General features: G+C 42.0%; 1 protein-coding gene across 2 annotated transcripts in view; it reads left to right on the top strand.

Annotated features, from left to right (window-relative positions):
* The first annotated feature begins 7,090 nt into the window (after positions 1 to 7,090).
* Positions 7,091 to 25,099, top strand: part of LOC121289134 (plasminogen activator inhibitor 1 RNA-binding protein-like) — a 39,588-nt gene continuing 21,579 nt past the window's right edge. For both annotated transcript variants that reach the window (XM_041208218.1, XM_041208217.1), the window contains exons 1-2: positions 7,091 to 7,494; positions 12,088 to 12,244. In XM_041208218.1, coding sequence (XP_041064152.1) covers positions 7,242 to 7,494; positions 12,088 to 12,244 — 410 coding nt within the window. In that variant the 5' untranslated portion in view covers positions 7,091 to 7,241. The remainder of the gene's footprint in view (positions 7,495 to 12,087; positions 12,245 to 25,099) is intronic.

The following is a 25,099-nucleotide window of genomic DNA, read 5'->3' as shown; positions in this document are numbered from 1 at the left end:
ACCAACAGTAAGAAGTGATTTTGATATGTTAGTGGACCAAGAGGAATTTCAATCAGAGTTTTACATAAAGCAATAACAGGAGTAATTTTGAATTGAGTTGTTTTAGTTCAAAGGGGGATGCGGGTTGTAAAAAGTGTAAGTAAAGTTAAGATAGGGTAAGTTTATTTTTTTTTAAAAACCGAGGAGCTAAAGTAAAGTACAGTCTAACCAAATAAGATAAAAGTAAAATACTGCGGTTGCCGGAAATCTGAAAGAAAAACAGAAATATGCTGGAAAAACTCAGCAGGTCTGACAGCATCTGTGGAGAGAAAAACAGAGTTGACATTCTGCGTCCATATGACCTTTCTTCAGAGCTAGAGAGCAGTAGAAACGTGATGAAATTTATACTGCTTGAGGTGGGTGGAACAGGTGACGCAGGATAGAAGGCCAGTGATAGGTGGGGGCAAAGAAGAGATTGACAAAGGTGTCATGAACAAAAGGACAAAGAGAGTGTTAATGGTGGTGGTAAGGACTAACAAGGCACTGATAGTGGCATAAAGATAAGAAAGCAGAATGTGAAAATAGCAGAACGGGGTAAACACTCTTGGCTAAGAAGGGTGCTGATAGTGGCATAAAGGTAAGAAAGCAGAGTGCTTACCCTTGTTACTTTTATGCCACTATCAGCCCCTTGTTTAGCCCTTACCACCACCATTAACAGTCCCTTTATCTTTTTGTTCATGACATCTGTGTCAATCTCTCCTCTGCCCCCACCCATCACTGGCCTTTTATCCTGATTCACCTGCTCCACCCACCTTAAGCAGTATAAATTTCATCACATTTCTACTTCTCTGTAGCTCTGAAGAAGGGTTATATGGACTCGAAACGTCGACTCTGTTTTTCTCTCCACAGATGCTGTCAGACGTACAGTCTAGTCAAGTCTGGGAAGAAAGCATTTCTGAAGAGACTGGTTAAGACAATAGAGAGATCAAAGTGAAGGAATACATTTAAGGAAATACTGAAGCCATGCGAGGAGGTAGCTGCTTAGATCTCCCAGAAGACAGCAGGGTAACTGGTCAGATCTTCCAAAAGACGGTGTAACAATGCCAGAGCTGAAGACCCAGTTGCCATCAGCCTTTGAGGACATCCCAAGGGAAAAAGGCACTGTGTGATAAAAAAATTACTGGAATTCTATAGATTTTAAAAACTACAAGGATAGTTGCTGAAGAGAAAGGGGGAAGGCTAGCTCTGAGGATAATTAAATTAAGATCTTGTGGAATTGTTTTAAAGTACTGTTTTCTGTGTGAAGCCATTCTTGTGTTTAAGTGTACTTGTGTTTTTTCTCTTTTTTCTTTTAATAAATGTTTACTCCACTATAAAATCATCACAAGTGTTTGGGGACATCATTTCCTGATTTCAGAACCTCCCCTCATACTATGCAAATTGCAAAAAATGTCTTAGCAGCCATTTCAAGTTTCTCTTTGGGATTTGGCAGCTTGGCATTTACCATCAGCCATGCCATAACAGCAGAGACAAATGAGCAAGCTGCCTCCACATTATCTGAGGCCAGAAGGGGAGCACTGGGTAGAAGTGGCTGAAAGTGGAGGCCACCGCATTGCATGGAGCACTGAGTGGGTCATTGGGGTGTCTTTTTACTGCCTCTAAACATTAAGTCCCTTTCATTGCACAGAATAAATATTGACACTTTAAGCCACATATCTGAAACTCCTTTTATTGCTGACTTGACAAGAAAGGTGGTATATAGTGGTGAAGAAGATCCATGTTGAGGGCAAAGCTTCTGGGCAGATGTGAATCCTTCATTGTTGGTAGTTGTTTAGATGTTCCAGGCTGTGCCTTGAATAGATTTGTCAGCACAGGGACCTCAAACTGACATTCTTTGCATGCCCTTCATTTTGGGTCAGAGTTGCTCAGCTAAAACATTCCTGAATCAAAACATTTCTGACATTCAAGGCATCCTGAAGAGAGCTTCATGTCCTGTGCTATGCCAGGCCACCTCTTGTGCAGCCAGTGCACTTCAGTCTTCTGCATCCTTCCCCTCTGCCAGCTCTTTCTCCTCCTCTCTCATGTCCTGCTCCTTTTCTTCCTCTGATGAGCTGTGCCCTTTCCAGGCTTCACTGTTCTCAAGGACCCTCACTGGAGGACTATGTCATGGAGAAATGCAGCAGACCGCCACAGTGAGCAAGACCCTTGCAGTGGAGGATTGGAGGGCACTATATGATTGGTTTAGGCAATGGGATCTATGACCATCTGCCTAGACAGTCGCAACCTCCTGTGACGCTGGTTCTCGGTCATCACCTGGTAGCTCCTTCTTCACTGGTAGATCCTATGTGGAAAGTATGGCCTTCCTGCACTTTGTTCTTTTTCTCTGCCTTCCTGATGTCTGTGACTCCACACTTCCTGCAGACAGTGTTGCTTCTCAGCACCATTGTGTCCCAAACCTGAGAGGCATGCCCCATTGCTAGCTGCTGCCTTTCTTCTGGTCAGCTGGTTGTCCAATTGTCCTTGGCAACTTTGCCCTCTGCACTTTGCCTCCATGATGTCAGGTGAGCAACAATCCTGTGCAGTGCCTGAGCGCTGATTGTCTACTCTGCCAGACATCTGCACAGCATCTAGGGAACCTGTCTCCCGTGGCCAGGCCCCCTCTGTATCATTGAAACTTTGATGGGTCCCTTGTAATTCTCTGGAGTGGCCCTGACTGGTTCTACAGTCTGTGCCACTTCCTTCACTCAGACAGCATGTAGCCCGTGAAACTCTCAACAATGCCTGTTAACAAGCGCTTAATGAGTTCACTAAGTACCTTAATTGGCCTTAATGAGGCATGTTGCAGGGTCGCAATCCCCCCCTCCCCCCCACCACCACCACTGCACCCACCACCGCCCCCCCCCCACCCCCCCACCACCACCACCACTGCCAACCTCCCCCCACCACCCCCCCCCCACCCTGGTGAACATAGCCAGTGCTGGGAACACATTGGGAAACCAGCATGCTAGCCTGTGCTGGTATTTTCAAGCCATCTGTCTCCATTCCTGCCCTTGATCAGGGCCAAAAATTCATCCTCATTAACTCTGTTTCAGTGTCCACAGATGCTGAGTATTTCTAGAATTTTCTGTTTTATTTCAGATTTGCAGCATCTGCCACATTTTGCTTTACGTTAGTAGTATTGTGAATCACTTGAGAGTGGTGTGTGTACATGAGCTAGTGAATGCCTTCTGTTTATAGTGTGTACATATAAAAACATAAATAAATGTTTTGAATAATACCCATTGATTCTTAACTGTCTAGGTTCATGGTTATAGTCACCTCTGAGCAATAGCAATCGAATAGTGAAACAAGGTATAAGTTAAATTTTCTAGAGAACCAAAAGTTCAAAATCAGACATTAAAAATATTAGAAATAAAAACATTAAATACTGGAAACGCTCAGCAGGTCAAGCAGCATTTGTGGAGAGGGAAACAAAGTTAATATTTCAGCTTGACGGATCAGTGTCACTAGTTTACAAAGACTGAATACATTGAATTTTACCCTTATATTTTAGCAAATTAATTTCTAGGATTTGTTCATTTGCTGTGAAATCTAAAATGGAAAACCACTGGTTTGGCCACTTAGTATAAGGAAGCTCCTTTACTTTACAATCTGTGCCACTGGATAACTGTCACTGAATGGACTAAATTCCATAAACAGTGCCCAAAAAATGGTAGGTGGTGGATGTCTGAAACAATAATTGACTTAATGCTCCAGCTTGCACTCACAGTGAGCGTGAGAGAGATTCAAATTTCAAAATTATGACACCCGACCCTAATCTGACTCCAACACCACCACTTCGAGATGGTTAGCAGAGGCAGGGGACCAAGCTTCTCTCAAGAGACGAGCCCATTATTTAAGCGTGTTAATGAGGCTACATTCTTCAAATTTTAAAAACTTTTGTGATTTAATGGCTGCAGGCCGAGTTTTCATGGCTTGGGGAAGCTGGAGAAAAGTGAGAAGGCTGGAACCAGCAGGTAATTGCCTTTCCAGGCACTGATTGTGGGCCAGAAGGAGCAGGAGTGCTCCCACCCCAGCCCCTCAAGCAAACCTTCTTCCCAATCTGCACTCCACTCCTCCCTCAGCCCACACTCAGATCTCCCTCCAATTCAATTCCAATCTCCTCCCACACCTGCAATCTCTCCTCCTCTCTGCTCCATGGCAGTGTTGATGCACAACAGAGAGTCAGCTTCTCAATCTATAGCTAGCTGCCAGTCAGGATACAAAAAGAAACATTCAAAGGAGGCCCTGCTGTTAATTTAGCAGGACATTCAAGTAACCTGCACTTTCTGGTTTCCACACTGCAAAGATTTTCGCCCCTCAACTCTCTCCCAACATCCTCATAAACATCAGGACCCTAGACTCAGAAACTCAAAGAAAAGTGGTGAGATGTGCTTAATATGCCAAACTGGGAATGGTAGTTGACATAAGAAGAGAAGTTCAAAAATTACAGAGCGAGTTACATGAAATAACTATGTGGGCAAAAACAAAAACATCTTGCATTTATATGGCATCTTTCATGACTTCAGGGCATCTCAAAGCATTTCGCAGTCAATGAAGAACTTTTAATGTGCAGTCACTGCTGTAATGTAGGAAAAGCAGCAGCCAACTTGTGCACAGCAAGTTTTCACAAACAGCAATGTGGTAATGACTAGTTAATCATTTTTAGTGATGCTGACTGAGGAATAAATATTAAAGAAAGGGTCTTATGGCTCAGACGGTAACCTCCCTGCCTCTGAGCCAGAATGCTCTGGGCTCAAGTCCCACTCCAGGACTTGTTGGGCATGGAAGAACCCAGCCACTGGTCCAGGTAAGTCAGTGTGTATTTGTGCTGTTCTCCAGCCTAGCTAAATGGGGAGGGTTAGTGGCAGGGAGGGCATTTGGCTGTAAAACCAACTTCCAGATCCAAACATGATGGTTGATATAGATGGAGAAGGGTGATCAACTAGCACTGTGGTGACCCTGTGTAATGTGGGACAGCTGATTGAAGGACAAATATTAACCATGATACTAAGGATAGTTCTCCTGCTCTTCAAAATTCAAACTGGTGCCATGGAACCTTTCGCTTGAAAGAGCAGGCAGGGCCTGCTTAGTAGCTCATCTGAACCATCTGACATGCAGCATTCCTACAATACTACTCTGGATTGTAGGTAATATTTTGTGCTTGAGTCCTGGACTTGAACCCACAACATTCTGACTCAGAGCTGTTGAATGGCAGATGAAATTAGGTGCAAACAAATGCAAAATAATGCAGATGAGATGGAATGATAGTACATATGTCCTCCATGAATGATGTTTAATTAAGTAAGGATAAAAAGGAAAGAGTTCTAGAAATTTTAGTAAACTTGTTATGACATGGCAGATGATGTGTGTGTCTCAGGGAGATTGGTGACAGTTTAAAAAACCTCAAAAATAGAAAAATAAAAAAATTATTAACATGTCCCCCTCATGTGACAATGTCACATGAGATGGGGCATGTTAATAAATATGACATAAAGTTTATTAAAGATTTTTAAAACGGACATGAAACTTCATCCCACCAGTGGATAAGATTTCATGGTTTTTCTACTGCCCGCCGGGGCTCTTGACCTGCCTGTCAGCCTTAAGGTTGGAAGGGCAGGGCCTTTAATTGGGTTAATTATCCTGTCAATGGTCTCAATTGCCTTTCTGAATATTTAAATGGGGTGGGATGCCTTGGGGGGTTCCTCCCAAAGTCAACCCGCGTCGGCAAGCGGGCCCCGCCCCCAACTCGCTGATGAAAAAATTCTGGCCATGTATGGCGGTTTCAGCAGCATAAGAGCTGTGGTATGTGTAGAAATGAGCCATGTTACAGAGGTGGCAATAGGCTGTCTTAGTGACGGCCTGGATATGTGGTTGAAAGCACATTTTGAGGTCAAATATGGCCCGGAGGTGGCAAACAGACTGGTTCCCCCTCAGACCATTGCCAGGGAGACAGGTGGAGGGAGTCGGTAGCTGGGGAACCGAAATTTGGAATGGGGACTGAAAACAATGACTTCAGTCTTCCCAATATTTAATTGGAAGAAATTTCTGCTCATCCATAATGGATGTTGGATAAGTCTGACAATTTAAAGATAGTGGAGGGGTCAAAGAGATGGTGGTGAGATACAGCTGGGTGTCATCAGTATGCAGATGGAAAGTGATGTGTTTTCAACTGTGAAAGAGAGGCAGGTAACCAGGGAGATCGCCCTGGGATCTGCATACATTTCTGTGAATTGCTGTTTTTCCCAGGCAGAGGAGCAGGTCCACATGAGACGGTGCTCTGGCATTGCTCACACCCTTGCTGTCTCCGTCTGTCGTGGGTGCCCAAAGATCAGAAGTGTTGGGTTGAACTGTAGCCAAAGGTTATGGAGCAGCCACTTCCAAGTAATGCATCCTCTTACACTCCATATCAATATAGAATGATTACAACACGGGAAGCCATTTGGCCTGTCATATCTGTGCCAGCTCTCTGCAAGAGTTATTCAGCTATTCCCCACTTCCTGTAGACCTGCAAATATTTTTTGTTCAGCTAATTATCTAATTCCCTCTTGAAAACCTGCCTCCACCACACTCAGGCAGTGCACTCAAAATCCTAACTGCTTGCCCCGTAAAAAATGCTTTACCTCCTGTCGCCACTTGTTCTTTTGCCAGTTACCTAAATCGGTGTTCTCTGGTTCTCCAAATGGGAACAGATGTGCAGTATTAACTAAAAACCGAAAATGCTGGAAATACTCATCGTTCTTCATCAGAATTCTGATGAAAAGTCATTGACCTGAAACGTTTCTTTTTCCATACATGCATCCTGACCAGCTATTAATCGCATTTTTTGTTTTCATTTCAGATTTCCGGCATCCACAATATTTTTTTATTAGATATTAAGTAGATTCAGATTCAGGTTGCAGACACTGCAAGCTGCCTGGGTCCACCTGTTTTGCACTGGGTTTCACTGCCACCTTGTATGACTGTGGGTTTGCAACAAGAGAGGAGCAGGCAGTGCACGCTGGGAATTGTGGTCTTCCCTTTGCAGGCGCGGGGCGAGCGACCAAAGGGAAAGACTGCATTTCCCAGCGGGCATCACGAGGGCTCGACCTGTCCCGGATGGCGCGGCCCATCATGCAGCGCGAGCAAGAAGACCGTCTCTAACCCGCCATTTTGAGGCTAATCGGAGCGGTTTCTGCAGCCTTGTAGTATCCGAGGAGAATCCATATTTAAGGGGGCCCATCATGCCCGGGAACTTACAGGAAGGCTTCGGCTGTGTCGTGACCAATCGGTTCGACCAACTATTTGACGATGAATCCGATCCGTTCGAGATTTTAAAAGAGGCTGAAATCAAGAAAGACAAGAAGGAGAAAGACAACAAGACGGCTGCGTCCAAACAGCAGCCCAAGAAAGAATCTCAGAAGGACAGGAAGGTGCCCGTAACATCCAGCGACACTAAATCAGAGTCCCAGGCTCCTGTGACCTTGAGAAAAGAAGGTATTGGCACTTCTGCAGTACCGCTCTTATTGCATGCATTAATCGAAAGGGGGTGGGGTATTGGAGGAACGTGTTGAGGTTGTTTTAATTTTATAGCCAAATGTCAGTCACCATCGTGTTTGGGAATCGTGAAAGACCGACCCTTTCTTGCAAGGTTTCCGAGCACTTTCCCTACACACCGAGTTGGGCTTCTCCCTTCGGGCTGGGCCTTTGCCTGTGAGTGGGGGGTAGGGATTGTCCCTGCAAATCCGCGTGTTTTATCTTCACCCTCAAACTGTTGTTCTAATGCATAACACTGAGGAAGGTTTGCTTTAATACCCACAGCCCCTTCACGTGTTGCGATATTTTGAGGGATCAGGCCTTCGTTTTTAAAAATGTAACTTGTTTAGAGCAATTTAGTGCTGTGCTATTAGTTTCCTTCGTCACACTCATGGCAGAGCAACAGGCTTGGAAGGTGGCATTAGAGGAGTGATCACTGGATGTGAGACCTCTTCTCCACACCTCCCAACTTCACGGCGTTTTTCTTGCAGACGTTAAATCGACACTTTTACTTCCTGTGTACTAAACTAACTTGTCTTAAATCAGACTTTTAAATGAGTAATGTGCAGGTGAAGACTGTATGAGGAGTTTGTAGATGAAATCTACTTTGCACGCTAGTTTGCAAACCAGAAAAAGCACGTGTGTGGGGTGCGGAGGTTTGACCAGTTCCATTTGGGCAGAATGAGCATTTGGGTGTTGCCCGAAACCTTGCACATGTTGACGTACTATTTTTTGGTTCAAAATATAATTAAACGTTACTTTTAAAGTAGAGACTTCAGTATAATGGCTTCCATCTTGTGCCTCAGCGACCATGTTTTCTACTTGAGCTTTTAGTGTGCTTTATTTTGATGTTTGCAGTGTTCTTTAGTGGAACTTCGAAGTTCTAGCCTTTCTACGTCAGAATGCACATGCTTTCAATCTTAAGCTGTCCCAGAATAACTCAGGTTTTTAAAATTATACTTTAAATTAATGTTTGGAAACATGATGCGTTAATCATATGAAATCTGCCATTTAGTATACTTCACAATGCAGTGTCAGCGCTAATTTTGTGACATTTGTTTATTAGATTGTAGAGATCTCAATTTTTAACATGGTTATGGCTAAGCATTTATTGTGTTTATTGATGCATTATGCTCTTGTTAGGTCACTTTTTAGGTTTTTGTACATGAACTGGTGCAAAGGATCATTGAGCCTGAGTTGCATGGTTTTTATAGATAAATTTGTACAGAAATCAGAAAACTGATTTTAAATTTTTGTGAGGACCACTTGTCTCGAATTGTACTAGACTATAGCTATCTATATGGAAATCATGCTTTCTGACAAAAAAGTGTCGCACAAGAACAGAAACAATGCAAGTCTGTTGTAAAATACAAGTGGACACCTGATGAGCTCTCACTTGCCCTTGTAAATCCGTTTTTCTAGAGTCTGGGGGCCTTGGTTTGATAACTGATGAAGAGAAGCTCTTAAATGTTACAGTGGGAGTTTACTTCAAATTATTTATGTTCCATTTGATATATTTTTGCTATGCATGAACAAGCTTTACGGGCTTTTATTTCTGGTTTGGACTTTTAATGCTTAAATGTGGATTTCAGAATTTTTTTCCAGCAGTGTGAAGCATTCATCAAATGTGCAAGGATATTCACTTGAATTTTGCCCTTCTGGTCTTTGCAAATACACATACTTTTTTTATGTGTATACTTTTTTAGTTAAACCCCTAACTGCATATTGCCCCTTTATTTGGTTGCTTTGGGCCTCACTCTGCACATCTGTTGTGACACTTGGTGCGTTCAAGAGGTAAGACTTGAAACAATAGTATCTACCGTGTAACTTGAATCTGGTGCTGCAGTTGGCCCTTTGAAGACCGGGCACTTCAATCTGAAGTTGAATTTCTTTCTTACTGGTTTGTTCCATTTGAATTTGGTGGGCCCATAGGTTTTGAAAAGTTGGTGCTTTGCACTGTTAACTCTGGTAACTAAGTCCTATTTTGGAACACAGATGTGAAACTTGGTATTTATGTGAATTAATTAAAAATTTAAATGTGGCCTCAAAGTTCCATACTACATGGTTTTTGATCAAAGATGACTTGGGACATCTGCAAGTAGATTATGGCAAACGCAAACCTCTTTATCTATAGATCCTGGAGTTCATTGAGCTTCCATTTCAGTTTGTCATATGTACTCCCAAGTTTTTCTGTTCGAGGATTTTCTCTAAGAGCTTGAATTTTTTTAGTACATTTTACATTCTTTGGTTGATCTTGTGTGCTTCCCAGCCATTGAATGGTTTTTGAAATGTAGTAACTGTTTTGCAGGCAGATGTGAACAACTTCCCATGTTTAGCAATGAGATATGTGACCAATTCACCTGATTTGATGGTTATAGTAAAGGAATAAATTCTCACACTTTGAATAGCAGCTTGAGATTTTTTCATCCATTTGAGCAGTTAAGATGGATTTTTCATCCATTGAAAGATGACACTGCTAACAATGCAACACTCCCTTGATAAAGCACTGTCAGAATTGAGGATATGTGGGGATTGAATTGATGGTCTTCTGACATGGACAAGAATGGCACTATTGGGCCAAATTGCTACGTCTTAATTTTGAAGTAACTGCCGATAAAAGTTGGAAGGCTAGACATGTCAATAATTTAGCACTCTTCTGTAGATAGAGATGAAAAGCCCTGATCACTGAAAATAGTTGTCATATGGGTTCTTGGTATCTGGCCAATATTAATTCCTGTAATTTTGCTTCAACCTCTGAATACCTGTGCCTGCATTTATAATGAATCTGTTCTGAACCCAAGGGTAGCTGGTTAGCCCCTTCAAACATTGGGCATCTCTTAAATTTAACCATGTTCACTTGTATGCTTTGCCTCTACTACTCGATGATTGCTCTGTAGCTAGCGGCACATTAAAATGGACCTGCCATTTTATAACTCAAGTGAGTCGCAAATTTAAAATATGAATCTGTATGATCTATTATTTTATACTGTTGTAACCAACAGTACCTGTAAATATCAAAATGTGAGTAAGTCTAACTTAATAGACATGGAAATTCTTGAGTGCACATGGATATTCTTGAGTAGAGCATGGAAAATAAATGTATTTCTGAAAGCTGCATGCTCATGGATTTTGGTTGTTTTAAAAAAAACTTGAGCTCATTTATATTTGGGTACCAGTTCGTGATATGTAGGAGCTGCAGCTGAAAATGCTCTCACTTTGGCGCTTGGTTTTGTTTTGGTTTTATTCACCTGCAGCTTTGCCACTTACTTTGGAAGTGGCAGATTACACCTGAACATGGCCAATTGAGTTTGTTGGTTTCCATCATCAAATAGTGACACAGGATCAGGCCTTTCACTGCACCAGTGGTCTTATCTGAAGGATAAGAGACTAGTTCAATTGTTGGCTGAGTGTAACCCTATTAGATAATAGAGTTATATTGTAGTTATTGCCATCAACTGTCAATTTGTGGTGGTTTAGGAAAACCATTTTTAAATTCTTGGTGTCAGTTTAACTACTTCAGATATACACACTTGTGGCACAAAGCATTTGAATGTGTTGCCTCATAGCAAACATTTTTTGAGTAGCTTGGAGTTGAGTAAACAAAAATAGATAACTTTCTTTGAAATTCCTAGAAGGCACAACTCAGTCCAATGCTTTGCAAAATTTATAATTTTACTTTGTTACGTAGGTTTCACTGTCGGGAAGTTCACGTTCACTTGGTTGTCAAAGTAGAAAAATTCTATTTTTGTGCAAGATGAAGTGGTTACATCTGAATCCCTTGAATACTTATCCTGTATGGGCTAGAATTGGAAGTTGACCTAAATATTAATTGACAAAATGCGTTTGAATTTGCTTTTGAATCTGAACTGTATATTCCGAGCTAGTGACAGACTTTATTAGTACTGTGCTTGTGGCAGCATTTATCCCTAGTCAGCCAATTGCTGGTTCAAGCCCTATGCAAGAAGCAAAGCACAAGGCCAATGCTTCAGTTTATTACTGAGGCGTGCTGTGTTTTTGGAACTGTCCATTTTGAGACTGTAACCAGAAAAGCAGGAAATTGCCTTAACCAACCATGTCAAATCAGATTACTTTGGTCATTTAGCTTTTGCTATTTGTTAAAGCTTGCTATCAGCATGTTTGCCTGCATAACAGTTGCAACACCTTAGAAGGTAATCCTGAAGGCCTTTGGGGCACCTGAGGATGTGAAAGGATCAAAATAAGTGCAAGTTCATTACCACTTCAGTATTCATTTAAACATAAGTTAACCCACTTAGTGGAACTTTATTTTAGTGCATTGCAATTCCTAGTAGGCAACTGAAGAAAAGGAAAATTACTGGTTTTTGAAGAAAAGTAAAGTGCAGTTCTCTCTTTTAAACGGCAATTTAAAATTGTTGGAGGGTGTTACAGGTGATTGCTTCTGTCCTGAAAACAATTGAAATCTGATTGTATTTCATACTTGGAAATGACGTTTGTCTTGTCATCAAATGGTATAAATTACTTTGGCTGTAGTTATAACATATATATTTCTCTTTGCATTGCAAACTTATATTTTAGGTGTCAGAAGGGTTGGCAGAAAGCCTGAGCAGCAGCAATCTCAAGGTGAGGGGAAGCCCGGTGAGAGGAGGCCAGACAGAAGACCACCACCTCGCGAACGACGCTTTGATAGACCTGTTGAAGAAAAAGCTGATGGGGGCGAATTCTCTTCTGAAAAGTATGTGCGAAACGTCCATAAGATGGTCCAATGTGGTTTATAATGGGGAAATTATTAATGCTGCAGGCTGAATCTTCTATATAGTATTGTCAAACCAATTTAACTGCATATGCTTCTGCATGCCTTGAGTGGTTAATGTTCGCTTATTTGTATGCACCAGTGTACATGAGTATTGGATTCCTTGCTCGACTGAAAATTGTTCAGGTTTTCAACTTGTGCTGTTTCTTAAAAAGAAACTTAAATATTTATTGAATCTATGATCCACTTGATGAGACAGTTAGTTACTGTGTTTTTGTTTTGTTACATTTCCTCCCCTAAAGCTGCTGGAGACATGCGGTATTCATGTTAAACTGTAACAATGTTGGATCTTTCAGACTTCCGAAAAGTGAATCAATGGTGTTTGACCAGTTCAGAAGCATAGGTGTAAATATGGCCTAAGTAAGAGGGCATACAGCAATGATTCACAAACATTTAAGATTGAAGGACCCCTATTCAAATAGTTTAGTAATCCCAGACCCTCATCTAAATTATAGTATATAATCATAATATGCAAGTGTTACACATAGTGTTTTAATAATGCTGTTAATAAAACAGGCCTCTGCTTATCACTGCAGAGTCCATTTATCTTCCTGATATTTGACATTGACACTCAAATCTTTAGTAGGGATTGCATTAGTTTTCCTACCAACAATGTTAAGCTGACCAGTCTATACTTTGCCTTCTTTTAAATATAGAAAGTACTTTCAGTAAGGACACCCTTTACATTGCTGCCATAGTGGAAAATTATATTTCACAAATATGTTGTTGGAAAAGGTAGCAGCAGTTCCATTGCTTCTTTTACCAATTCTGGGTGCTCCGCAGCAACAGACGACCAAAACTGGAAATGTTTGTTCCTGAAACTTAATTGCCAGTAAGTGGTCAATGGACGTTTTCACCAGCCCCCAAATCTACTGACATAGGATTTCTGACATTTTGAGGAACTTTAATTGCCATAAGATGAAGACAGCAGTACCCAAGGTGGACTGTGATCAAAAATATTAAAAGTAGTATTTGAGATTTAATGAGATACACAAATCTAGCATGGCCAGACCTACACTGCGGATGTGAAAACAGAAGCTCGTGTGTGTGTGGGCAATTCAAAAATAAACCTTTTGTGGACAGTGTTTGAAAACAGCACCAGGATACCTGCTCCTATAACTTGTCTGGCCTTGGAGTGAAGTAGCATGGTAGACATTACATTGAATGATGAGATGAGCAGTGAGATTTGTGCATTTAAAGTAAAGGGATGTATTGAATAAACTAATCAAACTCAGGATAAGCCCCTGGTCTGGATGGCTTGCAGAGGCATTGCTCTCATATTTAATTCGTTGGAAAAAGGTGTAGTACCAGAAGACTGGCTGATAGCTAATGTACTTCCTATATTTAAGAAAGGAGAAGTGTAGCAGTGTCAGCTTAACACTGGTGGTAGGAAAACTAATGCAATCCCTACTAAAGAGAATGGAAGAATATCTAGAAACTGGAAATAACAGTATGGATTTCAAAACCGGAAATCTTGCTTGACAAACTTATTGATTTTTTTTTGAGGGGGTAACTGAGTAGACAATGGTAAGTAGGTGTAATTTATCTGGATTTTCAAAAGGACCTCAATAAGCGTATAATAGACTAATGAATAAGGTTGGAGAAATGGCAGAATGGAATGCTAGCTAGCTTCAAGACAGTAAGTAGAGGTGGGAGTATAGGGTAGCAATTCAGAGTGGCAGCAGGTGAGAAGTGGTGTTCCACAAGGACCAGTGCTGTTCACAATTTACATTTGGACTTTGGAATCAAAAATGCTATTTCTAAATTTGGGGATGACACCAAATTGGAAGGAATAGTCAATGCTGAGGAGCACTGCGACAAAATAACAAGGCCTTAATGAACTTACAGAATGGACTAATAATTGGCAAATGAATTCAACATGGATAGATGTGAGGAGCACATTTTGTAGTATAGGGAGGTCAGATTACTTGGAAGGTGCAAATCTAGGTGGGAGATAGGAATAAAGGGGTCTCAGTACAAATACACTAAACACCAAAGGTTATACCACCCACTCAACATGGATTCATTTCTAGAGGGATAGAATTGAAAAGCAGGGAAACGTTGCTGAGCCTGTATCAAACCTTTGTTACAGCACTGGTTGCTACATTATGAAAAGGAGATAGAGGCATTGGAAATGGCGCAGAGGATGTTTGCGGGGATGGTGCCAGAAATATGTGGGTATACATATCTGGAAATGATTGATAGGCTGGATTTCTTTTCTTTGGGGGAGGGGGGAAGTTGTTGAACTTGCTAGTACAAATAATATCGATGCATTTAAGGGAAAACTAGACAAGCATATGAGAGAGACAGAAGGGGATATTTGGTCACGATGGTAGATTTAGATAAGGATGGGGCTCGAATGGAGCATAAATACCCATATAGACTGGTTGTGCCGAATGGCCTGTTTGTGTCATATATCCAGGGTAATAACGCTGCTGATAGCTGCATCTGCCTGGCTGCAATCACTGGCTCCTTCCCATCCTCATAACATGTTGCTGGCCCGCACCATCCTAGACAGCCATGTGTGCTCTGATGTGGCTCCTGGGACATCCATATGGCACGCCTTCAGTTTATTAATCTGGTTACCACTGTTCCATTACTTAGACATTTTGGTTCTGGGAGTGAGTGAGTAAGCAGATACACGTTATTTTGTGGACTGCCTAGAAAGGCTCTGCGGACCCTGTTTGTGAACAACTGGCGTATGCTGCAAATTGGCAAGAGGGGTCGTGGAGTGCAGTTAGGAAGCTTTAGCTCTAATTTTTGTTACAATATCAGAATTATCCTTTTTGCAGTTTACAGACCTGATCTTTGTTTTAAAAATGCCAGACAATGATTGACACACTAACAACATTTGAAAGTTAACTTTGGCTTTAAATGGGAGTGTTGTCTTTAAGTTGTATGCAGGCACTCTGCAAATCAAGATCACTTAGGCTGAGCAGCAGTGATTCTCCAACTTTTTTGTCTGTGGACCACTTGGGCGGAGCAAAAGACTTTGCAGACGACCTACCAGTCCCACCTCACCCACTTGCGCTTGCAGCCACACAAAATCTCATTGGAATTAATGTGCTACTTTTGATAAGCGAGAGCAATGAAATGGTGTCTGTTTCCAAGGTGGAAGGATTCAGTCTCATGTTGGACTGCAAATTCAACCAGTTTCTTGGTTTTCAGCCCCATAAGAGTTGAAAATCTGATCTTGCAGTTATATATTGTAACTAACAAATCTTGCTTATAAAACTATATCATTGTTGCTCATACTTATGACAACTAGTACCGTGCACATGGAAGCCTGTCTGATTGTGTGAGGCTGGGGACAAGGATTCTAGCCTGCTCTCTTGTATGGCTGTGACACTGCCCTTGTGAGTTACGCTTTGAGAACCACTGTGCTCCACAAGATGAGTGCTAGCTCCTACTTTTACAAATTGGGAATTTTGAGTACATTGCCTTGTTCAATTGTAGGAATAATGTACTCTATGTACAGCATGCATACAGGGGGGTAAGCAAGTAGTATGTTGAATTGAAGACCTGAGTATGCAATAAATTAATAGCAGTAACGTATTTCTCTTAGAAGTACAAATCCATGGATGTTAGCTGCTCTATTGTAATGCACCCAAATGACTATCTTCATGTATGATCCTAGGTAGAACTTAAACAACCTGTAAATCTTGGAGGATCACAATTGTGGCCCATATCTAATAGCAGTGCATCTTCACTTTGAGGAAGAACCATGTTTCTTTTTCTTCCTTATTCTGTTTGCTGCTGTACAGCATAGTGTCACTTCTGGTTGGTCTGTAATACTTATTTCCATGTTAACCTGTCTGCTTACCAATTGGATTCATTTACAACAGTGCTTTCAGTGAAATACAGTATGTTAATTTCTATTAGAAAAAGTGCTGTAGCAAATTTATCAAACTAAGGTGGTAATGTCTGAATAATAGCTGCTTTAAGTACAGTACATGCTTACTTTTAGGGATTTGCAGTGGATTTATGAGAGGACTTCTAAACTGGTTTAGAACCTCAGTGATGGGCTTTCTTATACTTAATCCAGTCTAATTACAGCTTTGTGAATACTATGAAAGTAGTCTTCCGGTTTGTTTCATTGCAAACAGCAGAATAATTTCAATTATGCTTTATCCAATTCTTTTCCCAAGCCAACTTGCCCAGTATTGAGGTGCTAATCACTCAACCAACTCTGTGGAGCAGGACATGTCGTTCACATGCCTGATGCCAGACCCCCCAAAGCTGCTGCTCTATTCGACTCTGTTGCAGCACGACATCAGAAACGCTTTAAGGATATCCTCAAATGGTCCCTGAAGAGGCTGAACATTGCTGCCGATTCATGGGAGTTCCTGGTTTGTAACCAACCAAAATGGAGAAGGCTCATCCTGGAAGGCACTGAACAGGGAACTTCAGGAATGTGCAAAGCCGAGGTGTTGGAAGTGCACAAGCCTCCAAACAATTCGTCTACCCAAACCCTCAAGTACCACCTGCCTCACATGTGACAGCCTGCAGATTGAGCATTCCATCTCTCAACCCATCGAACTGGAGTGGAAGCAAGTTACCCTCAATCCCGAGGGACTGTCTATGAAGAAAGTTGTCCAATTCAAATTGGCCTCAGTGTACCTGAGCTTGAAGTTATCGCTCTGGGTTAATCAGCTACAGTAAAATGCACAGTGTATGTAATTATGTGGTTTAATTAGGAGCCCTTCAATAGTGCAGGTTAGAGGCTTCCTTCCTTGCTTTCCAGCACCTCATAAGTCATTCTTACTCTTCCCATGATCTTAATGCAGGATGTAATCTGCATATGGGATGGTGTCAGAAAGCAACCAAGCATGCTCAGAGTTTAAGTCACTGCTTGCTTGTATTTGATGGACATTCAGCCATGACTCTTTGAAGGTACAGTCCTTCAGCATGAGGAAAGTGAATTAAGAGATGAAGTGTCTGTACAGACCAGAGAGAGCAAAATTAGTTTAATGTATTGAGTTTGAGGGGTTGCTTGTTTGAGAAAAATATATTTATTACAAGTGGAATACTGTACAAATGTAAGTAGTTTTAAAAATAGAATGTTCTATTTTGTAATGGGGATTTTTAATTTTTAATGTCGAAGTTAGTCATTTAAATTTAACCAACTTTTGAATACTAATGAATAAATTAGTAGTTATGCAAAAATGAAGATCAGCTTTTCCAGAGCAGAAAGAAATATCCAACGACCAGTACGACAGTTTGGCTCTCCAGCCCTTTTTAACTTCATTGTTAATTAAAATCCAGGACAAAATAGCCCACTTGATTGGCATCCCATCCACAAACATTCATTCCCTCCATCACTGACGCACAGTGGTAATGGTGTGTTCCATCTACAAGATGCACTGCAGCAACTCACCAAGGTTCCTTAGACAGCATCTGCCAAACTCTCAGCCACTACCATCTAGAAGGTCAAGGGCAGCAGATAGATGGGAACATCAACACCTGGAAGTTCCACCCCCCCCCCCCCCAAGCCACTCACCATCCTGACTTGGAAATATATCGCAGTTCCTTCACTGTCACTGGGCCAAAATCCCGGGACTCCCTCCCTAACAGCATTGGGTATACCTACACTACATGGACTGTAGCAGTTCAAGAAGGCAGCTCACCACATTGAAGAATATTAAAAAAAGAGAAATAGTAGCACTAGAGAGAAGTTTATTAGGACAGTCCCAAAACTGAGAGGGAGCAACAGCCTGTATGATCTAGGTTTCTTTGAAATTATGAAGGGATTCAACAGAAATATTTCCGCTTGCAGGAATCCAAAACTATTGGCTGTGAATACAAGTTAATTGCGCATAAATCAAGAAAAAATTCAGGCAAAAATACTTCAATTGAAAAGTGGTGAGATATGGAACTTGCTACCATATGGAATGGTTGACAAGGCAGATAGCATAGATGTATTTAGAGGAAGGCTAGTTAAATACATGAGGGAGAAAGGAATAGGAGTATATGTTTATAGGGTGAGATGTATCAAGGTGGAAGGGAGGCTCTTGTGGAGAATAAACACTGATATTGACCTGTTGGACTAAACGGCCTGTTTCTTTGCTGTAAGGTTCTATGTTAGCATCTCTTACCTAAATTAAAATGGTTTCCCATTTACAGATGCTAACTTCACGGATCACTGCAGGGGTAGGCGACAGCGTAGTGGTATTGTCACTGGACTAGTAATCCAGAGACCCGAGGTAAATGCTCAGAGGACCTGGGTGGTGGATGGTGGAATTTGAGCCTAAAATCTGGAATTAAAAATCTAATGGCCATGGAACCATTGTTGATTGTTGTAAAAACCCACCTGGTTCACTGATGTTCTTCAGGGAAGGAAATCTGTTGTCCTTACCTGGCCTGGCCTACATATGATTCCAGACCTGCAGCAATGACCTAACAAGCTATTCAGTTGTATCAAGCCGCTACAAAGTCACAAACCAGGAATGAAACCGGATGGGCCACCCGGCATCGACCTATGCACAGGAAATGACAACGGCAAACTCAACCCTGTTGACCCTGCAAAGTCCTCATTATTAACATCTGGGGGCTAGTAGAGAGCTATCACACGGACTAGTCAAGCAACAACCTGACATAGTCATCCTCACAGAATCATATCTTACAATGTCCCAGACACCACCATCACCATCCCTGGGTATATCCTGTCTAGCTGGGCATCCATGAGGCACTGAGGGCCAGCAAAATTCTACTTGAAAACAATCTGTAACCTCATTGCCTGGCATATCCCCCACTCTACCATTTAATATCAAGCCTGGGCATCAACCCTGGTGCAATGAAGAGCGCAGGAGGGCATGCCAGGAGCAGCACCAGGCATACCGAAAAATGAGGTCAAGCTGGTGAAGCTATAACACAGGACTACTTGCGTGCCAAACAGCATAAATAGCAAGTGATAGACAGGGCTAATCAATTGCACAATCAGTGGATCAGATCTAAGCTCTGTTGCCCTGCCACATCCAGTTGTGATTGGTGGTGGACAATTAAACAACTCACTGGTGGAGGAGGCTCCACGAATATCCCCATCCTGAATGATGAGGGAGCCCAGCATATCAGTGCAAAAGATAAGGCTGAAGCATTTGCTGGAATTTTCAACCAGAAGTGGATGATCCATCTCCGCCTCCTCCGGAGGTCCCCAGCATTACTAATGTCAGTCTTCAGCCAATTTGATTCGCTCCATGTGATATCAAGAAACGGCTGAAGGCACAGGATACTGCAAAGGCTATGGGCCTCGACAATATTCTGACAATAGTACTGAAGGCTTGTGCTCCAGAACTTGCTGCACCCCTAACCAAGCTGTTCCAGTATAGCTACAACATTGGCATCTACCCTGCTATGTGGAAAATTGCCCAGGTATGTCCTGTCCACGAAAAGCAGCACGAATCCAACCCAGCCAATTACCGTCCCATCAGTCTACTCTCGATCATCAGTAAAGTGATGGAAGGTGTCATCAACAGTGCTATCAAGCGGCAGTTGCTTAGAAGTAACCTCACTGACACCCACTTTGGGCTCTGCCAGGGCCACTCATCTCCTGACCTCATTACAGCCTTGGTTCAAACATGGACGAAAGAGCTGAACCCCTGAGGTGAGGTGAGAATGACTGTCCTTGACATCAAGGCTGCATTTGACAGAATGTGGCATCAAGGAGTCCTAGCAAAACGAATCGGGGAAAATTCTCCGCTGGTTGAGGTCATACCTAGCACAAAGGAAGATGGTTGTGGTTGTTGGAGGTCTGTCATAGCTCCAGGACATCACTGCAGGAGTTCCCCAGGGCAGTGTCCTTGGCCCAACCATCTTCAGCTGCTTCTTCAATGACCATCCTTCCATCAAAAGGTCAGAAGTGGGGATATTCGTTTGTGATTGCACAATGTTCACCATTTGCAACTCCTCAGATATTGAAGCAATCCATGTCCAAATGCAGCAAGACCCGGACAAAATCCAGGCTTGGGCTGGCAAGTGGCAAGTAATGTTTGCGCCACACGAGTGCCAGGCAAGGATCATCTCTAACAAAGGAGAATCTAACCATTGCACAAGGCGCAAGCCAGGAGTGTGATGAAACACTCCCCACTTGCCTGGATGAGTGCACCTCCCACAGCCCTCAAGAAGCTTGACATTGTCCAGGACAAAGCCTGCGTGATTGGCATCACATCCGCAAACATTCACTCCCTCCACCACCGACACACAGTAGCAGCAGTGTGTACCATCTACAAGATGTATTGCATAAATTTACCAAGGTTCCTTCAACAGCACCTTCCAAACCGATGACCACTACTACCTAAAACGACAAGGGCAGCAGATAGCTGGGAACGACACCACCTGGAAGTCCCCTCCAAGTCACTCACCATCCTGACTTCAAACTATATTGCTGCTCCTTAATTGCCGCTGGGTCAAAATCCTGGAACTCCCTTCCAAACAGCACATGGACTGCAGCGGCTCAAGAAGGCAGCTCACCACCACCTTCTCAAGGGCAACAATGGATGTGCGATAAAAGCTGACCCAGCCAGCTAAGTTCACATCCCGTGAATGAATTAAAAAAAGTAGCTCTGCTGAAATGCACTGTACATAATTGTATACAAGACTAAATATTTGCATTAGTTTGAGGATTAAAAGTAAGGATGTTTTACATATAAATCATCTGAAAGTTTAAACCCATCTCTTGGCCTGATCGTGTACTTTATCCAATTTGTCTTGAGCCACTGGCCTCCTGCTCAGTGTCTGTACAGTGGTGTGATTGTGTGGAATACTTGAATTGTATTGAAATAAAATGAGCTACAGGGATTTTGAGTTGTTTTGCTTGCCATGGAATGTAGGGAGTGGATGCATCTGGTATATGGATTGCCTTGTACTCAGCTATGTTCAGCCTGTTCCATAAAACAAATTGAGTTTACACCTAGGTATGTATAGTACTAGTATTAGGACTTTAGAACAACTTTAGAATAAATAAAATTTATGGCTCCATTGTGTGCATGATTGAAGATGCCTGCTTTAGTGCCAAGGCCAACAATTATATTAGATTTGAGTTTTAGACCAGTTATCTAATAAAATCAGGAGAGCTGATTTATACCTAAATGCAGTCTACCCCTTTCTTGCTTTTTAACTCATAGTATTGCTGAGCGATTATCTGGTGTAGTAGCCATCTGAATGCGCTAATATGTGTTTATGGATACCCCAGTGAGGTAATGCCTTGCAAGGCTCAAGATTTGGAGCAAATCAATTCTTAATTCATATTTTTAGTTGGAGGTCCTTGCTGAGTGTTCCACCTTGAGCCCAGACACAATCTGAGGACTGCACTGAGAATGAGTGAATGTGATTTAATCTTTAATCACAAGAGTTCCCAAGTAACTTGTGTTTGTAACATGGAAAATGGGTTCATACATTGTTCCTTCATGGTTCAGAACTGGGCATACAAGAGTGGCTTCCTCTGGTCAAGAATTAAGCTGCACTCTATTTGTTCCTGAAAAAGCGAGCAGTTGCAGAGATGGTGGGCTTTGCCTACGTCAACCTTTTATTGAATAACTTGGAAGGTAATTTTTAGTTTTAAAAAATTAAAATAAAATTTTGTAAGTAGACAGTATTGCTGAAAAAAGAGACATGCTATCGTCTTGCACTTATCAGAACCATTATACAAGATAAACCATCAGTAAAAGGAACAACAGTTTATACTGCGTGAGAAAGTACCGATTGGTTGGCAAGTAGACTCCAGTAGAGGTGTTGCTATGGAGAATGTTGATTTATAGTGAAGCTTGAGTGCAAGATGAAAAGCTTCGATAGCATGTCTCTTTTTTGTTTCAGCAATACTCAAGTCGACAATAGTTCAGTCAGCATCTGTGGAAGGAACAATAAACCTTGGGCCTGATCCTTCTGAGCAAATGGCGCCAGCCTTGGCAGGTTACCCTCTGTGCTAAAACTCCACATAAGGATGTGGATTAAATAGCTAATAATTAGTAAGATTGGCATGCTGTGTTGGATTTGGTTGTCAAGAATGTCAATGTGGCTTGCCTTGTAGGCGTTTTCACTAATTTGGAAGTAGATATTCAAGGAATCCCTCGAGACTGACCACAACTGCTTGGAAGGTAATATCTGGAAATACCCATATATCCTACTCGTGATGCCTATATGTAAACTGAGAAGTGAAAACTCTACATTAGTACCTCAGTGAGGCAGGAATTAAGCTTTCATAATCTATAATGAGATTTGTTTTAGACTCTAACCTGGGGCAAATTTCAACACCTCTGATCTTCAATTGGATTGTACCTTATTGTAGCAAGTTACTTTGTTTACATGACTTCAGCTGCAGTCAGCAGACTGCTGTTGTAACAGTAACCTGAAGTATGAAATTAGGTCTGACCATGTAGACATTACTATGTGAATACTGTGTTTCAGGCCTTCTGTTTAGAAACATTTGGTTGCTGATAAGTACAATGTAACCTCTGGTCTTCATTGGGTTTAAATTTGAAATTGCATTCTGGTGTGTCTGGGCACTTCTAATCGTGAAGCTAGTTAGTGCTCTAGGTTATTTGCTTTAGCAAGGAGTTTCAACTGAATTACAGTGCAAGTAAGAGTACTTAGAATGAGCTTCAACAATTTGTCATTCTCATGTAACGAAGCTGTAATAAATTAAATGGTGTGATTGGAAGTTCAGTGGAATTTCTGTGCCGATATATACAATTGGTCAGGCTGAGTATTGAACTAAAGTTCGGAAGGTAGTTTGCACAGTTCTGGCAAATGAGATATTGCCCTCTCCCTGAGGGCATCCTTTACCATATAGTGTGGCACCACTGTTTTGTGATTATGTCATTGGGGTTTTATGAAAGTGATATGATTTGGGTTTTTGTTATTTTGGGATATGGGTAATGCAGGCACATTTATCATCCATTGCTGTTTGCCATGAGCATGATGTGAGACTTGAAAAACTGTAATTCTGATCAACCTTCCCTCTATTTTATGGAGCGTGCAAATGATTTGTTTAAGTGCGAGACCCCTGTAAATTGTGCAGCTGTGCATGCACGGTAATTTAAAAAGCTGTCCTGTGCGCACCCTGCACAATGATGCTCGGGGACAATTTAGAAGGTGCATTGGTAGTTCCAGAGTTGTGTTTGGTAAGGAATTTAGAATAACTATAATGATGAAGGTCTGGTGATGTGTGCCCCAAATCAGGATGGTTTATGACATGGAGGTGATAGTGCCCCCAATGACATAATTGCTTTTGTCCTTTGGTAGCGGTGAAAGGGAAGGTAGTGGCTGTTGAAGTGCCACGAGTGGTTGCAGAGGTTAGGAATTAAAAGGTTGCATCCACTTTTGGATTGTGGCTGTTTGTCCTTTGCTTTGTACATTTATACTTGGTCATTGGCTGTTCCAATTTTGTTTTCATTTTGCAGATGCCATCCCAGTAAGATTTTTTCTCTCGATTTTGTTTTTTAATCAGGTATTCTGCATGATTTCACTAATTCTAGTTCATGGCCCTGATCTGAGTGAAAGCATAACGCATAGTGGGTCAATTTGCTTCTAAAAGATTTTTTTTATTAATTCATGGGATGTGGGCTTCACTGGCTGGGCAGGCAGTTATTGCCCATTCCTAGTTGCCCCTGAGAAGGTGGTAGTGAGCTGTTGCCTTGAACCACTGCAGTCCATGTGGTGTAGGTGCACCCGCAGTGCTGTTAGGGAGAGAGTTCCAGGATTTTGATCCAGCAACATGGGAGGGAACAGCAATATATTTCCAAGTCAGGATGGTGAGTGATCTGGAGGGGAACTTCCAGGTGGTGGTGTTCCCATCTACCTGCTGCCCTTGTCCTTCTAGATGGTAATGACCTTGGGTTTGGAAGATGCTGTCGAAGGAGCCTTGGTGAATTCCTGCAGTGCATTGTGTAGATAGCATTCTCTTGACTGGCAGGAAAACCTATAGATTTAGACGAGTAATTCAGGTATGCATTCAATGGCAAGTTGTGAAACTTAGTTCAATAGATTTGGTGAATTTTGTGCTCAGACTAGAAAATGTAACCACAAAAGTTTCCAGATTATTAACTCGCTCAATAATGGTACAGGGAAATGAATCTGCAACCATACCAAATCTGGCCTAATTGTGGCACCAATCCACACTTGTTGACTCTTGAGGCCTGATAAAAATGACCTAGCAATCCAAATTTGTTGGGAAGCAATCACTAGAGTGTCAAGAAATTTGGATAGACCCATCAGGAAGAGACCGTAGCAGTCAGCCCTCCAAATTCCTTGCATCGAGGACTGGTTCTAGGGTTGAAAGAGCTGTTTCAGACTAGGCAAGCAGCATGCTAATATAGCTATGGGTCACAGAATTGTGACTAACATCAGAGATTTCCATCGCCGCTGACAGCATAAACCCACCAAAGGTGAGGGCACAGTGCTATTAGTAGCTGCCTGATTTAGAAATTTCCACAAAAATAGGATAATTATAACTCAATTACCACTCAATCAGCCTCCTATTCACAGTAAAGTGATGGAAAGAGCCTTCAAATGATGATACTGCAGCACTGATCTGCTTACCACATGGTTCAGTTTCAGCCACAGCCATTTAGCTCCAGACCTTGTTACCAGCCCTATTCCACACATGGACACCAGAGGGCAGGTAAAAGTAGCTGCCCTCAACATCGAGGCAGAATTTAACCATGAAGCCTTAACAAAACTGAAATTAATGGAGGGTCCGAGGGAAACCTTTCAGTAGATAGTCGTGCATCATGGAAAGGCTGATTTTTTTTTCTCTCTTCTTTCATAATGCTGGTTATGCCAGCA

This window comes from Carcharodon carcharias, chromosome 16, assembly GCF_017639515.1.
Source record: "Carcharodon carcharias isolate sCarCar2 chromosome 16, sCarCar2.pri, whole genome shotgun sequence".
Taxonomy (NCBI): domain Eukaryota; kingdom Metazoa; phylum Chordata; class Chondrichthyes; order Lamniformes; family Lamnidae; genus Carcharodon; species Carcharodon carcharias.
The sequence above is the reverse complement of the archived record's forward strand: the minus strand, read 5'-3'. Positions and strand labels throughout refer to the sequence as shown.